This window comes from Thermoascus crustaceus, assembly GCF_041956765.1.
Source record: "Thermoascus crustaceus strain CBS 181.67 unplaced genomic scaffold VTN00scaffold_12, whole genome shotgun sequence".
Lineage (NCBI taxonomy): Eukaryota > Fungi > Ascomycota > Eurotiomycetes > Eurotiales > Thermoascaceae > Thermoascus > Thermoascus crustaceus.
The window spans coordinates 225,608-238,569 of record NW_027192538.1 but is presented as its reverse complement, the minus strand read 5'-3'; the positions used below and the strand labels follow the sequence as shown (position 1 = coordinate 238,569).

At 49.1% G+C, this 12,962-nt stretch overlaps 5 protein-coding genes across 5 annotated transcripts; all 5 read right to left on the bottom strand.

Annotated features, from left to right (window-relative positions):
* Positions 1–961: 961 nt before the first annotated feature.
* VTN00DRAFT_3126 (uncharacterized protein) lies at positions 962–3,221 on the bottom strand (the record flags this gene model as incomplete). Its single annotated transcript, XM_069429409.1, has 4 exons — positions 962–983; positions 1,046–1,837; positions 1,894–2,028; positions 2,092–3,221. The coding sequence occupies 4 exons, from the start codon at positions 3,219–3,221 to the stop codon at positions 962–964; spliced, it is 2,079 nt and encodes a 692-aa protein (XP_069283119.1).
* A 1,154-nt stretch (positions 3,222–4,375) lies between these two features.
* On the bottom strand, positions 4,376–6,461 carry VTN00DRAFT_3125 (uncharacterized protein; the record flags this gene model as incomplete). The annotated part of the gene is made up of 4 exons (XM_069429408.1): positions 4,376–4,945; positions 5,013–6,050; positions 6,123–6,204; positions 6,274–6,461. 4 exons carry the CDS (start codon positions 6,459–6,461, stop codon positions 4,376–4,378), a joined length of 1,878 nt encoding a protein of 625 aa, XP_069283118.1.
* Positions 6,462–8,346: 1,885 nt separating this feature from the next.
* Positions 8,347–9,204, bottom strand: VTN00DRAFT_3124 (uncharacterized protein; the record flags this gene model as incomplete). The annotated part of the gene is made up of 1 exon (XM_069429407.1): positions 8,347–9,204. One exon carries the CDS (start codon positions 9,202–9,204, stop codon positions 8,347–8,349), a length of 858 nt encoding a protein of 285 aa, XP_069283117.1.
* Positions 9,205–10,513: 1,309 nt separating this feature from the next.
* On the bottom strand, positions 10,514–10,919 carry VTN00DRAFT_3123 (uncharacterized protein; the record flags this gene model as incomplete). The annotated part of the gene is made up of 2 exons (XM_069429406.1): positions 10,514–10,580; positions 10,639–10,919. The coding sequence occupies 2 exons, from the start codon at positions 10,917–10,919 to the stop codon at positions 10,514–10,516; spliced, it is 348 nt and encodes a 115-aa protein (XP_069283116.1).
* Positions 10,920–12,125: 1,206 nt separating this feature from the next.
* On the bottom strand, positions 12,126–12,431 carry VTN00DRAFT_3122 (uncharacterized protein; the record flags this gene model as incomplete). Its single annotated transcript, XM_069429405.1, has 1 exon — positions 12,126–12,431. The coding sequence occupies one exon, from the start codon at positions 12,429–12,431 to the stop codon at positions 12,126–12,128; it is 306 nt and encodes a 101-aa protein (XP_069283115.1).
* Positions 12,432–12,962: the final 531 nt, after the last annotated feature.

Sequence of the window (12,962 nt, the reverse complement as noted above, 5' to 3'; positions counted from 1 at the left end):
TTTAAGTGTCTGCTCTTCTTGCCCTGTACTGACATTCCATACCCGCACAGTTCTATCACGGGATCCTGACGCCAGCCTGTTGCCATTGGAAGAAAAAACTATACTCGTGATACGGCTTAAATGGCCCTTAAGCGTCCGCTCCTCTCGTCCTGTAGCAACATTCCATACCCGCACAGTTTTATCATCGGATCCTGACGCTAACTTGTCGCCATTGGGAGAGAATGCCACGTTCGTGACACGGCTTGAATGGCCCTCTAGTGTCTGTTCGAGAGAGCTCCAATCTCTTTGCACTTTTGGCAGCTTGCAGAACCAATGAGGAATTTGATCCTCGAATCGTTCTCGAATGATGCTCATTTCTGGTGCGAAGATGAGAGCTGAGCAATAAATTTGGAGAGGTGCGCTTTCGATAATGTGTCGGTTATATAAAATAAATCTCATTGCATCGTGGACAAATGCATGGAAGCTGGAACATCCTTTAACGATGTGTTCCAAAGAAGATATCGCCAGAATGCCCTCAGAAATCTTCCCCATCAAGCTAAGAGCTTCGAGCCAATGAAGGAAATGCTCCCTTAGGAATTGGTGGAATTGTTCGTGGTCACAGAGTTGAGGACCACCTTGTTGAAGATGCTCAACCCAATAGAGGCATGCATACTGGACCTCGGGTGGAAGGCATTGCTCTACTAGACTGCCTGGGACATCCACCGTGAGAGAACCAGGAGCATGCAAACCACAGATATCTCTCTTGAGAACAGTAGACATAAGCTGTATGCAGTGGTCTGCTAAAGCCCTATGCCTTTGCCTCCCATCCACCCAGAAGCGTGGATCGTCACACCGTTCTTCGCTGAGAAGGAAATCTCGAAAAGAAGGATGATGCAGACGAATCGGCCGACGTTGCTGCCTTGGAATATCTAGAATGGTGTGTAGATCCTCCAGTGTTTGGTTAATCTCCTCCATGGGAACGCTAAGCAGCCTGGCTAAGGACTCTGCTGAAAGAGGAGCAAAGAGAATAACGATACTTCCAAGAACATTTTTCAACATCTCGTACATAATCTCTTTCTCTTCATCATCATAGTCGTGGCCAACAAAGTTCGCGAGGACTGCTATGTAAATCTCATTCAATTGTCTTTCTGGTGCAGTTATGGAGGTGTTGTCCTTGGAACGGTCATCCTTAAGGATTCTAGAGAGCCGTCTTTCAGCAAATCGCCCGCCTTCATGGATAAACCGGCAGGCGGTTGCCGCCCATATGAACAAACCGCTGGCATTTTCAAGCAAGCGTCTGAGAGCCTTCTCACCTGGCCAATCACTAGCAAGGCCGCGTTCCTGCCTGATGATTTTGAAATTGTGTTCCAGGAAAATCCAAATGTCCTGCTCGACAAGGGCCGGAGATATGTCGTGAAGCACGAAATCCTGATGTTCGGAATCCGGAATTTGATGGAAACCATGTCGAATCGGAATTTCTGGTCTGCTTGTTAAGAGTATCCGTAAACGAACCGTCTGTAATGATCGAGCTTCTGTCAGAAGTCTAAGAATTTCTTGAACGCTATAATCCCCTTCGCATTCATCTAAGGCATCAACTACAAGAAGTAGCGATGTGCAAGGGAAGTCGCCACGCAGCTTCAACAATGGCCGAAGGACAAGATGCCGCCACTGGTCACGGAGGGAGAGGCTGGCAATGTTACTATGCTCTGCAATAGCATCACATATGTAATGTCTAAGAGACGGTGACTTGTCCGCCAGTTGCACGGCAATGCTCGTAAAGAATTTGCCACCATGGCCAGCATCTCCGCCACCTCTGGCGAAGAAGAAGCTTGCTCCAAGGCGACCCTCGTCGTAGTATCTGCGGGCTATCAATTCAGCCAGAAGATGCACCTTCCATCCTCTCCGTCAGCCCACTTTATGATCTCCTGAAGGACGTTGACGCGAGTACCAGGGAGGCAAGTACGTTCGTGCTGCTTGCCGTAGAAGTTGAAGATAGCTTCTGAGACTAAAGGCAGCTGCTCCAGTAGATGCCGGTTACCGTTTCGGGTCCTACAGCCCCAAATCGTTGGCGTTAGATTCATCTTACACGCATATAGATCGGGAGAGACCTACTGGTTAAACCTCAAAGAATCCAGAAAACTTTGTCGTTGGTCCATTGTAGGGATCGATCTTGCGCACAGCGGAGCCGCGTTTGGGGTAGCACTCATGACCTGATTGTGAGTCGTAACGAGTTTTCCACGCTCGGCATTGTTCGGTCCGTCAGATCGGTTTATCTCTGAATCATTACTGGCAATGCGTTCAGCAGCTGCGACATCAGGACTTCTCAAAGGAGAAGCTGCAGGGACAAATGACAGGATTTCTTTCCCACATGCAGCTGCCGCAGCTGCCGCAAATGGCTGCCACTTCTTGTTTTTATGCGAGTCAGCGTAGTCGCATATACCTCGAATGACGAGACAGGGAAAGCTGTTCATTAGGCCAGCTGCCTCCATCTCGAAGCAAAGGACACCGCCCAGGTCGGCGCTCAACTTGTCTCTTGTGGGCCCGTCCTTTATAACTTGGTTGCCAGATGCTATTGTGCCATAGTGGATGACTGTCTCTTCACTTCTTCTCGGGCTTCGTATGACTACCATGTCCTTGCGGCATCCATCGCATGTCGATCCTCCAACGTGATTATACAAGGAGTGAAAGAGGGTGTCTGGGCCTGCGTTGCGACGATTAAATTCTGGCAGGTGAGCCAGCGACGACAGGTGGACTGGAATGTTGCTTCTGCCTGCGCTTAGATTCGATCGTAGCTTGGATACTGCGGTAAGGAGAACAGATGGTGGTGCGTTGAGAAAACCAGTCCGGGTATGCAGTCCGCCTGAGCTTGTCTTCCCAAAGTCATATTGAACCACTCCCCCATAGCCTCCTTGTGGTTGACTGATCACCACATCACCAAGTCGAATGTCCACTTCGGGGTTTGGGACTCCACCTCCAATGCCCACCATAAGGCCGATCTGAAGAGCTGGGAATTTGCACCGCATCTCAGCAGCAGCAGCCGCAGCAGAGCTCGTGCCAGTCTGGCCGGCTGGCAAGCACATGACAACGGTATTGTGCCTGCCGATGCGCCCCAGTGTATATTGGGTATCATCGTGATCGTCGTATTCTTCATCCAGCATTGCCGTAGCGGCAGTGAGCTCAACAGGCAGAGCGCAGATCCATCCCACAGTGAAGTCTTCAGCTCGAGGGCAGCATCGCTTCATCGTGAAATCGGCATGCGTATTCTCCCATAATCCAGAGGACGAAAGGGTTAACAACTGGCCGGCTTGTTCTTGGTTAGGGGAAGGTAGAGGAACAACCTCAGCCTTGCGCATTCACGTTGTCCGCAGAGAGCCTGTCGAGGCTGAGCGACCTGAAGCGCTAATCTCGTAGGGCAGACAGGAAGGACTGAGTCCTGTAGGAACGAATGTTCTGAGTAACAATATGAGGTAGGATGCCACCTCATATACAAAACCGCATGGCCTGATTCCACAATAACCAGCCACTAGATGTATTTATTTGCACAAATCTCTAATTGCACAATCGCAATAAACGATACGGAGAGAGGTTTTTTTGGACCCGCTATCTGGGCAAAGGTCAAATTGGCGCGGACTCCAAGCGCATGACTTGTAATGTTGGCGCAGGATCGACCACACCTGGGATCAGTTAAGGCAGCAGTCAAAGAGGCCGTGCTCAACAGAATTGTGGTCTCTGCACCAATGAGAGAAAGGCTTGGACCGCACTGTGGCTTGTCTAGGCAACTGTCAAGATCCTCATACAGATTGCCAATGGACATTCAATGTTGTGGCCATGTGTGGGTATTATGAAACTAGCCTCTTGCAGCTGAGATGCTGAGGGCGAGTCCAATCTGGATCAGGACGTCTGGGGAGCTGTGGGTACAAAGTTCAGGGTGGTGACATGGTGCAACTGTCGCATGATCCTGGGTGAGTGATCCCTCAGGCATCACCCAGTGCTCACGCACTCACCCTCGGTCGCGAAGGTCACAAAAAGATTCCATCCATCCCGCGTCGTATGTACATACACTACATAGGTACCTACCTAGACGTAAACGGAGACGGTCATACCAGCTCCTGATAGATATAGGTAGGAATGTGGAACACCTCTTTTACTCTATCCAGTCTTCTTCTCTAGTCTATTCTTGACCTGAGCCCTGAACCTTGCTAGGTTGAAAGTTGATTGTGATGCCCATAAAACAATTTCCTTTTTAGAATTGTACCTAGACACCTAGACACCTACCTGCGCGCCTTCATCCGCGGTCAGGACGAAAGTCTACCCTACCCACTACCCACGCACTCAAAGCTTTGAATTCACGCGTATAGCGGGTCAGTATACCTAATAAATCTGTCAAAATACAGCTTCACACCTGGATCTGATTGGACTCGAATGCCACATCCTGGTAGGTCGCAAACGCCGCGCGTTCCTCCTTAAGCTTCCGCCGAAACTCCCTCGCCTCATCCATGGTGAAGGGAAACCCGTCTTGTCGGTTGAGGACAAAGTCATGCTCCTTCTCGGGCACCTTGTTTATATTGTTCTGATACGTCAGTGCCTCCTCGCGCCAGTCGAGCCGCTGCGGCGGCACATTGGCCGTCGAGATGATCCGGATGTTGGGGTCGATCAGATACAGGATAAGCACCCTCCTGTGGCCTTCTCTACTCTTGTCGATCAGCTCGATCGGTTCCACACGGTGCTGTATCGAATTCGGGTATGCGATCACCCGGCCATCCCTGCAGGAGAGGTCGCCCACCTCCTGCACGGCGGGCCCGCCGTTTTCGAGGCCAAAGATCTGCTTCAGCCACACCGCGTCACCCGGCTCGTAGTCAATATCGTAGATGGTTTCCGTGTCAGATACCTGGCGGAAGCCGTTTCGGCCTTCTGTTACATTGTCGCTGTCAAAGTAGTACAGGGCGGTTGCGCATACATGCTCATTCTGATGTTTGGTTAGCAATGCTCTAATATATATATCCCCTACTGGCGAGAATGTTCACAGGACGTACCATCTGCCCTTCAACATGCCAGTAGCTTTCGTACGAGGGTTTTTCAGGGTCAAGCAGAATATCGACTATCCTAGCAATCACTTGCAGCCCATGTTTTCCGTATTCTTCCTTGAGATTAACCTGCTCTTCTATCCGAAGTGGATTCGTCTCGTGTTCAGAAAGTTCCGGCATCAGGTAGAGAGGAACGGCCCATGGCTGAAATTTTCCGGGCTCTGGAGGAATAGCCTTGTAGGAACGCTCTTTCCACTGGTTGAATCGAACTTCGAAGTCACGTTGAGTCTCATCTGGCTCTTGCTTGGGGCGCGACTCTTCTGCCTCCTTGGAAAGGGGATGGTAAACGACCTTGTGGTATTCGATTCGGGCGCGTGAATGAAGCATATCTTTCAGTGGCGTCAAAGCCATATCCCACAGCGGTACAATCGCGTTTATTATCTTTTCAATAATGCCATACAGGTTTCGGTGTTTCCCCGGGTGCAGATTGTTGATGTAGCTGGCGATGTGCCATTTCCGGTCTTCTCCCAACTCCACCTCAAAGGGGAGCAGCTGAAAGGAATTGCTGAAGGGCTTGACTGTGATATCACTCCGTGCCGCTATTCTCCAGGTCATGTCCTCGCGAGTAATTCCAGGATCTTCCGGGACAGGTATAACTTCGCCTTTCCCGGCGTTCGGGAGTGCATCATCGATACCGATCAGACTGTCCGGGAGGATACGACTTCTTCCAAAGACCAAAGGAAACATGTAAGGATGGATAATATCGAGCTCTTTGCCATCAGAGCCCGGATGGTAATCTCTCACAAATCCCGGCTCCTTTACAATGGCTGTGACAGCATCCCTCAGCTCCACTCTAAATTCATCGCTTAGAATGCAGTCTGACTTGACCACGTCGCCGTTGAACACACTGACTGCATGAGCATGTACGTGAATTCTGGCCTTAAATTTGAGCTCGTCGATAATCCAGTCAACCATCTTGGGGGTGACGTCCTTGCCGGAAATCAGGGCCTGCTTTCTCCATCTGTTGATCACAGACTCATCATTGAACTAATGAGGAAATTAGATTCAACATACATAAATGACGCAGCGAAGGGCCGGATGAGAATAAAGAGCACTTACTTTATCGTGCCATAGCGGCTCATCGGTGATAAGATCTATGATACGCATCATTTCAATCTCACGGAGGGTCAAGATTGGTTGGCTATTGATTAGATTCTTAGCATCAGAACGACAACGAACATGCGCAAAAGAGGGAAAGAAAACCCCATACTTAACATATCCACGGCCAATATCACGGTCATCCAACGCAGTGGGAAACAACCCCTTGCTCTCGACCCCATAGAGATCTTTTGCTAACGGTGCATAATCCAAAGGAAGACCATAGCCTGGAAGCTGGAAACGGTTCTCCTGAACCTTTGGAGGAACGACAGGCTCTGTGCGACCAGGTGTTTGAAACATAATGTCTACAAAATTAGCTCAAGTCGTATGGAAACTGGCGCGCTGTGTCTCGGGAGACAAGATATTTCAGGATAAGAAATGGGATAAAGAAAAAGATAGGGCTTAGAGGATTTCGGCACAGGTGTAGACAGCAGACGAACAGATGGGGGAGACAAAGCAGCACTTTTGTGTTGCATCGATCTGGATTTTTCTGACTCGCGTACCTCTTCCTGTGCTCCAATTCTCGAGTCTATCTGTCGACCTCGGAAAATTTCTTCTGCAAGATTTTCAATCGCTGCCAAGTGGGCCAATAGCGGATCCTGATTGACTGTAGGCAGATGTACCGCTTTTATAGAGTTGCCAAGTTTGATATTGTCAGAGGCGTCTCGATCCCGAACAAAGAGCCAAGCAAGAATTGCAGTAATCCCCTCCACAAGGATAACTGAAGTTGTAGGAAGGATATGACGTGGAAAGGGCACAAAAATGGGGTTTTCCCAAGAATGATTGGAGTCTTTAGAGCGATTGCGACAGTCATCATTAGGTGGCAGTCCCTCTAATCATTTAAGGGGATACCCTGTCATCTGCGTTGGACGTCAGTCTTACCACCCTGGTATGTCACTGGCCTAGATGTACGATATGAATGCTTGAGTTAAGCTTGATTCTTGGCTTCATGGTATGGTTCCTCCAGTCTTGCTCCTAATTCGACAGCCCATGAAAGGAAGATATGCATGTAGCGGCTCTCGTGGACATGTCGGAAAGTAGCGGCAGGAGTAATGGCAGCCATTGGAGGGGCTATCCATCAAGGCTTCCATGGTTGAGCTCGATGCCAGCCCGTGACATTTAGGAACTTGTGCAAGATACTCCTATCCGAAATTGCAAGGCCAGAAGTAGTTAAGATGAGGTATGGACTGTGGTTAAGCACACCTAAGACGGTCAGTTAGAGCCATCAAAGAGGTGTAAGAAGGACAGATGTAGTCAGGCGAGGAGACAAGCTCGAGATGTTTCTGGACATAGCTTCCGGATTAGGACTCTGCGGATCGTCGGATCTCTTTTCCGGCCGTTCTGGCGCAGCAAAAGAAGATCCCCAGTAAACTGTCTTTTCAGATTAACTCTTTTCTCTGCCCAAGAACGATATATCGTACCACTGCATGGTCGGAGGAATTGTCCAACACGCACCTGTTGAATGCACGTATAGTAGTGTACGTCACACTACGACCAAATCTCCGTCACGGTACCTACAACTGGCCATCTGTTATTCCCTTCTAACGCAGCTCAACTTCTATCCACCGCGACATGATGGTCCATTGGATGTTACGTCTTCCTCATCTACGGCCCAAAACCCAATTTCCTCACGGCCCATGGATCTCTGATATCTAGAGTGCGGATGGTACTGTACATTGCCGCAGTCATCCGGTCCTCACGTCATATGGTACAGTGCGGTGTTGTAGTCATTCATCCTTGACATGTTGGCTATATATGCAGGCATCTAATCCCGTAATAGAAAGTGGCCAGATGCCCTTACCTATCTACTTGAATTCTCACAGTACTTATGACAAAACACGTTTTGGCCACGAGATGTAAAACCGCGGTGTCATTTCATATACAGAATGAAACTGAGGTTCTGGTATCTAACAGGGGGTGTTTGGTTACTATGATTTGCAAATGACTCTTGATGTGGATTATAAAAAGAAAAATCTGTCCTCAAAGAGTCTTTGAGATGATTTATATGTATGTACTATACACTATACGTATACAAGCAATGGCTCCTTTGACAGACAGCAACAGATCCAACAAACGTATATATGTAATGTATCCTGCCAGCAGAGAAGCTCCTCACGAGGGTGGATCTCCTCTGCATGTTAAATATCAGCGGTCCGGAAAAAACCACTGCTTCATTTCACCCATCTCAATCCGCACTGGCATCCTCCAAGTACCTCTTGACAATCCCCCAGTACCGCTCCGGATCCGCTCTCATATGGCCTACGTGCGGCGAGCCAAACTTCTCTCTCTCTACAGCCCAACCCTTGGCCTCTGCATCTGCGGCATGCTCCTCCACATCCCGCCAGTGGATGAGTTCGTCCGTGTCGGAATAGATATAGCATCTCTTCTTTGCGTGGGTGTGGCCATCAACCGCATTAATGATCCTTGAATCATTGATCCCCGTCCTCGCGAGGGTGACGCTGTCTTTGGCACGAGTTATCTTCCGTACGAGCCAGCCGATGACCAGCATGGTGTAGATGATGCCCATGCCGAAGAAGCGCAGAACCTGCTGTTTTGGCAGAGCAAACGAGAGCGCCTTTGCGCCTGACGCGATGGTGGCTTTGCCAGGCGCGCTGTCGATGATCATCGAAGAGATCGGCATCGGCTTACCGGTGGCCGCACGGTATGCCATTAGCAGATGCAGCGTCGTGAACGTGCCTCCGTTGGAGAAGATGTGGAAGAATACTGGCCGCTTGGGGTCCGCGGAGGCGCGGATTGCCTCGACGGCCGGTGCGAGACGACGTCGTTGGGCGCTGGCCGTTGCGCGAAATAGGAAGTCAGATGCAGAGCTCAGGATGAAGACTAGCCGCGCAGAGGGTGCCAGACGCCCGTACTCAATCACGTACTTGACCAGAGCTCGAGGAGGAGCGTTCATCCAGAAGGCGATAACGATTGTCGCAGGAGTCCCATCGTCGTTGGATGTGGTTGTCGGCTCGCGGAGGTAAATGGATGGGGAGAGGCGCGAGAATGTGGAGAGCGGATTCCCTTCTGATTTCGCGATCATTGGTGATATAGATGTCGATCGATCTAAAGAGTGAATTTGCTTGTTTAAGCCTTCTGATCCGATGAAATATAATGTGCGACAAGACAGGGTATCTTCGCTCTCAGAATGCCAAAAAGTACAACGACCGACAAGGGGTATAGACGGTCGTCAAGACTTTCTGGGATCAATATGATAAGAAAGGAGCGCTGATGATAAAACAGGAGATATGGTATCTCAGGATCGCAACAATTCTCATTCCGCTTCCCAAACACTCTATCTCAGCGAGGTACCAACGAAGGCCAAAGGAGAGTCTGAGTGTCTTCGGTATTTACAAAGAATGAATGTGTAAGACTGTTCACTGGATATGATTGTGCCCAAGTCGGGCTTTCTGACGGCGTGGTTCTGCTGGAGAAGCCGAACGGGCGGTCATCTCGAGCCTCGGCAGCGGCATCCTCTAGACTAAACTAAAACTAAATATTTAGTCGGAGATTTTGGCCCAGTGAGCGTTCTAGGATCCTCAACTAATCATACCCCGGCTCGGAGTTATAACAGGTAGCTAGGAAAGAGCTTGGCCCCATGTGATTCATGTTTTGTTTTATATTTATACCTGCATACCATCGTCTTCAAATTTGAGATCAATTCCCTTCTACCTGGCTCGACATTCAAAGTCTCGTCTGCAAATATTGTGCGCCTGATCTGAAACTCATACACCTCGGTGACATGCTTGCTCTTGTCCTAGCCAAGCTTGCGTAGCTCTTCAAGACAGACAATCAGCCGGTCTAATTTGCTTGCCGTGGGTCATTGTGCGACACCTCTTGGGACTGTTGAATTGTAGAGTTGATTCATAGTCGAGTTTCATTGAGCGGGCTGGACTACGCGACGCTGCCTGACAGAGCCACGTTCGTATTCATATTTGTCATCATATTCCGAGTCTTCATCCTCCTGAGCACGTCTGCTTGATGAGGGAGAGGACACGGTCTGTCGAGTCATCTTCCAGCGTCTTGGCGTCTCGCTGACGTTTCCTAGTGCGATATGGCATGCTGCCAGATGGGTTTACTTGGATCGGTGGTCATAGATGTCTGTACACTGCCCTGAGACGTGCAAGGCGTTGTGGTTGATCTTGATGTTAGGTTCATCTCATCTGAGCTTGTCTGAAGCGACGAATCTCTGTCGGAATAATGGGATATTGACACTTCATCGGGATCACAGTGAGAGGCCACCGGCATAAGATGGATGTTTGGCTGACTGTAGATGCCATTTTGCTTTGGCTGCGGCTCTTTTACCAGACCCTGGATGATTGTCTCCGATTGGCTTCGTGATTGGCCAACAATCACTGCACCATTATCGACGAGATGCCCAGGTGAGACGTCACCAACAGGAAGTCGTTTGCAGATTCGCTGCAAGCGTGTGCAGTCACATATATACTCCCCTGGTGTTTTGCATGGCTCAAACAACAATGAATTGCTCCAATCCAGCTGTAGATGGGTCGATGTCAGGTATTTGCAGTTCAGGCGGCAGCCAGCAACATCGTAGAGACGCTTTAATGTCTCGATACTAGTCGCCAAATAGTCCTTCCCCTTGGGCACGCTCTGCCATTTGTGACACAGACCCTTATTTTTGTCCGCCAAAGGTTGTATAATGTCCTCGTAGCCGTTTGCAAAAAGAACAAGAACGTCGATATCCTTTTGGAGAGCTGGCCAACCTCCGCTGCTGCTTTCAATTGGTGCTTGCTTCATCCTGAATGGAGGTTGCTAATTTCTGTTCCCTGAGAAACTCAATTATCGACCAGATATTACTGATCATATCCCTGAAAGTATATGATTCGCAGTCTGAAAGGTTGATGGAGCCGCTCTGCAAAAGCGCTTCTTCGGCTGATGGACCTGCTTGGCTGACTGCACACAGCTTGACTTGCTTCCCATTCACTTCAAAGGGTTCTAGCCTGTTGCGATGATGTGCTATGTGAAGCATAACGCCGGTAGCCGGTACAAGCTATCCTCGTTTCTCGCTGGTGTCATAAAGCACAATGGGAGTCTTCTCTGCAGCGGAAATAATGCTCTTATAGGGGCCGCTTCTGGGAAAATAGAAAGTGCCATCCTTCGGTCCAAGGCTTATATCAAGTTGCGCAATCGCGAACTGCTGAAAACCAAAGGCTCCTCCGGCGAATTTCAGCTCCCTGCCGACATCCTCAGCCTCAGAGTAGTCTATGTTTTCGTAATTTGCATTTTCTGAACCCAGTAAGCAAGTTGCTGCACTGCACCAACCGACTATGGCGCGAGTTGTGCGCAGGCTTTCAAGGCTGACTTCATCCAGGGTAGCTCGGTTCGGGTATTTCGTGTCATTGGGACAAACATAGAGGAGAAACCTTTCATAACGACACCGCCCTCGAATTCCACAGCATGTCGGACACCTGCTATTGCTGCCATGATATCCATAGGAATTTCCAAACTCATCTCGTTGTCACGCTCCGCAATTGGGAACAAACGTGCAATTGTTGCGCTACGGAAAAGTGGAAGCCAGCACGGGTTCTCGGTCGAATCCAACTGTTTAAAGAAGAATATTACGTGAAAGTGAGGTCTCTCTGATGCAGTTCTAGCAATTTTGGCTTCAGTGTAGGCGATCTTCTCATCGAATGGGGATAGGCTCAATGCTGCACCTATCCAAGCAATCTGTTGAGCCGGATCTATTAACATCTGGGCTGTTCCACAGGCGGCAATGGAAAGGCGACTTGTAGGAACATAGCCATCTAGACCTGCACTAAATAGTTGAATCCGCAACACAAGGTCAGAACGAAAGGCTGTCTCTGTTAGCTGAGCTGCGTGCAAGAAGTCGGACTAAAATGCAAGTGAGGGAATATCTCAGGCACGATGCACACTAATTACGAAAGACGACAGCGTAGGCAGAGTTATATAAAGGTAGACAACGCAACGGATAAGAGAAATAAACTAAATCTCACCTGTAGCATGACGTGTCTTTCCTTGGCTACTCGTGACCGCACTGGATTTAAGCACTTCTTCCAGCGCGTGGAGAAAGAACGAACCGCTATGAGGCCAAGTCCTTCGAAGATAATCGGCGCAGGTCGCCGCTTGAGCATAGAGGGACGTGCCGGTCAAAACGATTAATGAGCCAAGCCGGGGCTCGGAGTCACCAAACCACGACTCCAGAAACACAAGTAGTTCCCACTCGATCTGGAACAAAATGCTATAGAAAGGTTTATCATTCTTGCTGTCGTTCGTCTCAGGGTAATCCATTTTTCCTCTGCGACTTTGCTGAGTCGAATTATCTTCTGGCCTAACCTGTAACAGTTCTTCAAGCATCAGGTTTCTAATCTCAGACATTTTGGTCCCGTCATTGTAGTAAAGGATTTCTCGCATTTTGGTCAACAGATGTTGAAATGGTTCGGTGAAGGATGTCACGAATAGAACCGAAATGAGCTAAGTACTTGTCTTCTTCGAGATCATCTTCAATAATTTCATCATCTGACAGTGAATCTTGGAGATCCTCATCTGAATTCTTTCTGACAGAGGTGGGCAGGCTGAAAAGATTCAGCTTATCAGCCAGAAAGCTGCTTTCCGAGTTGTTGAAGCAGTGTAGACATCGAACGGGTGGCGGTCGGTGTTGACATAGCATTGCAACAGAAATAATGAGCAATCTTAGGCCGATAGTGTTACGATCGGCACGGGTCTTGCATGAAATAGCATGCTACCCCTCATGACACGTGACCAAGTAGTCCATAGAATAGTCCAATATGGGACTACTGAAAGGACTACATGGTCCATGGA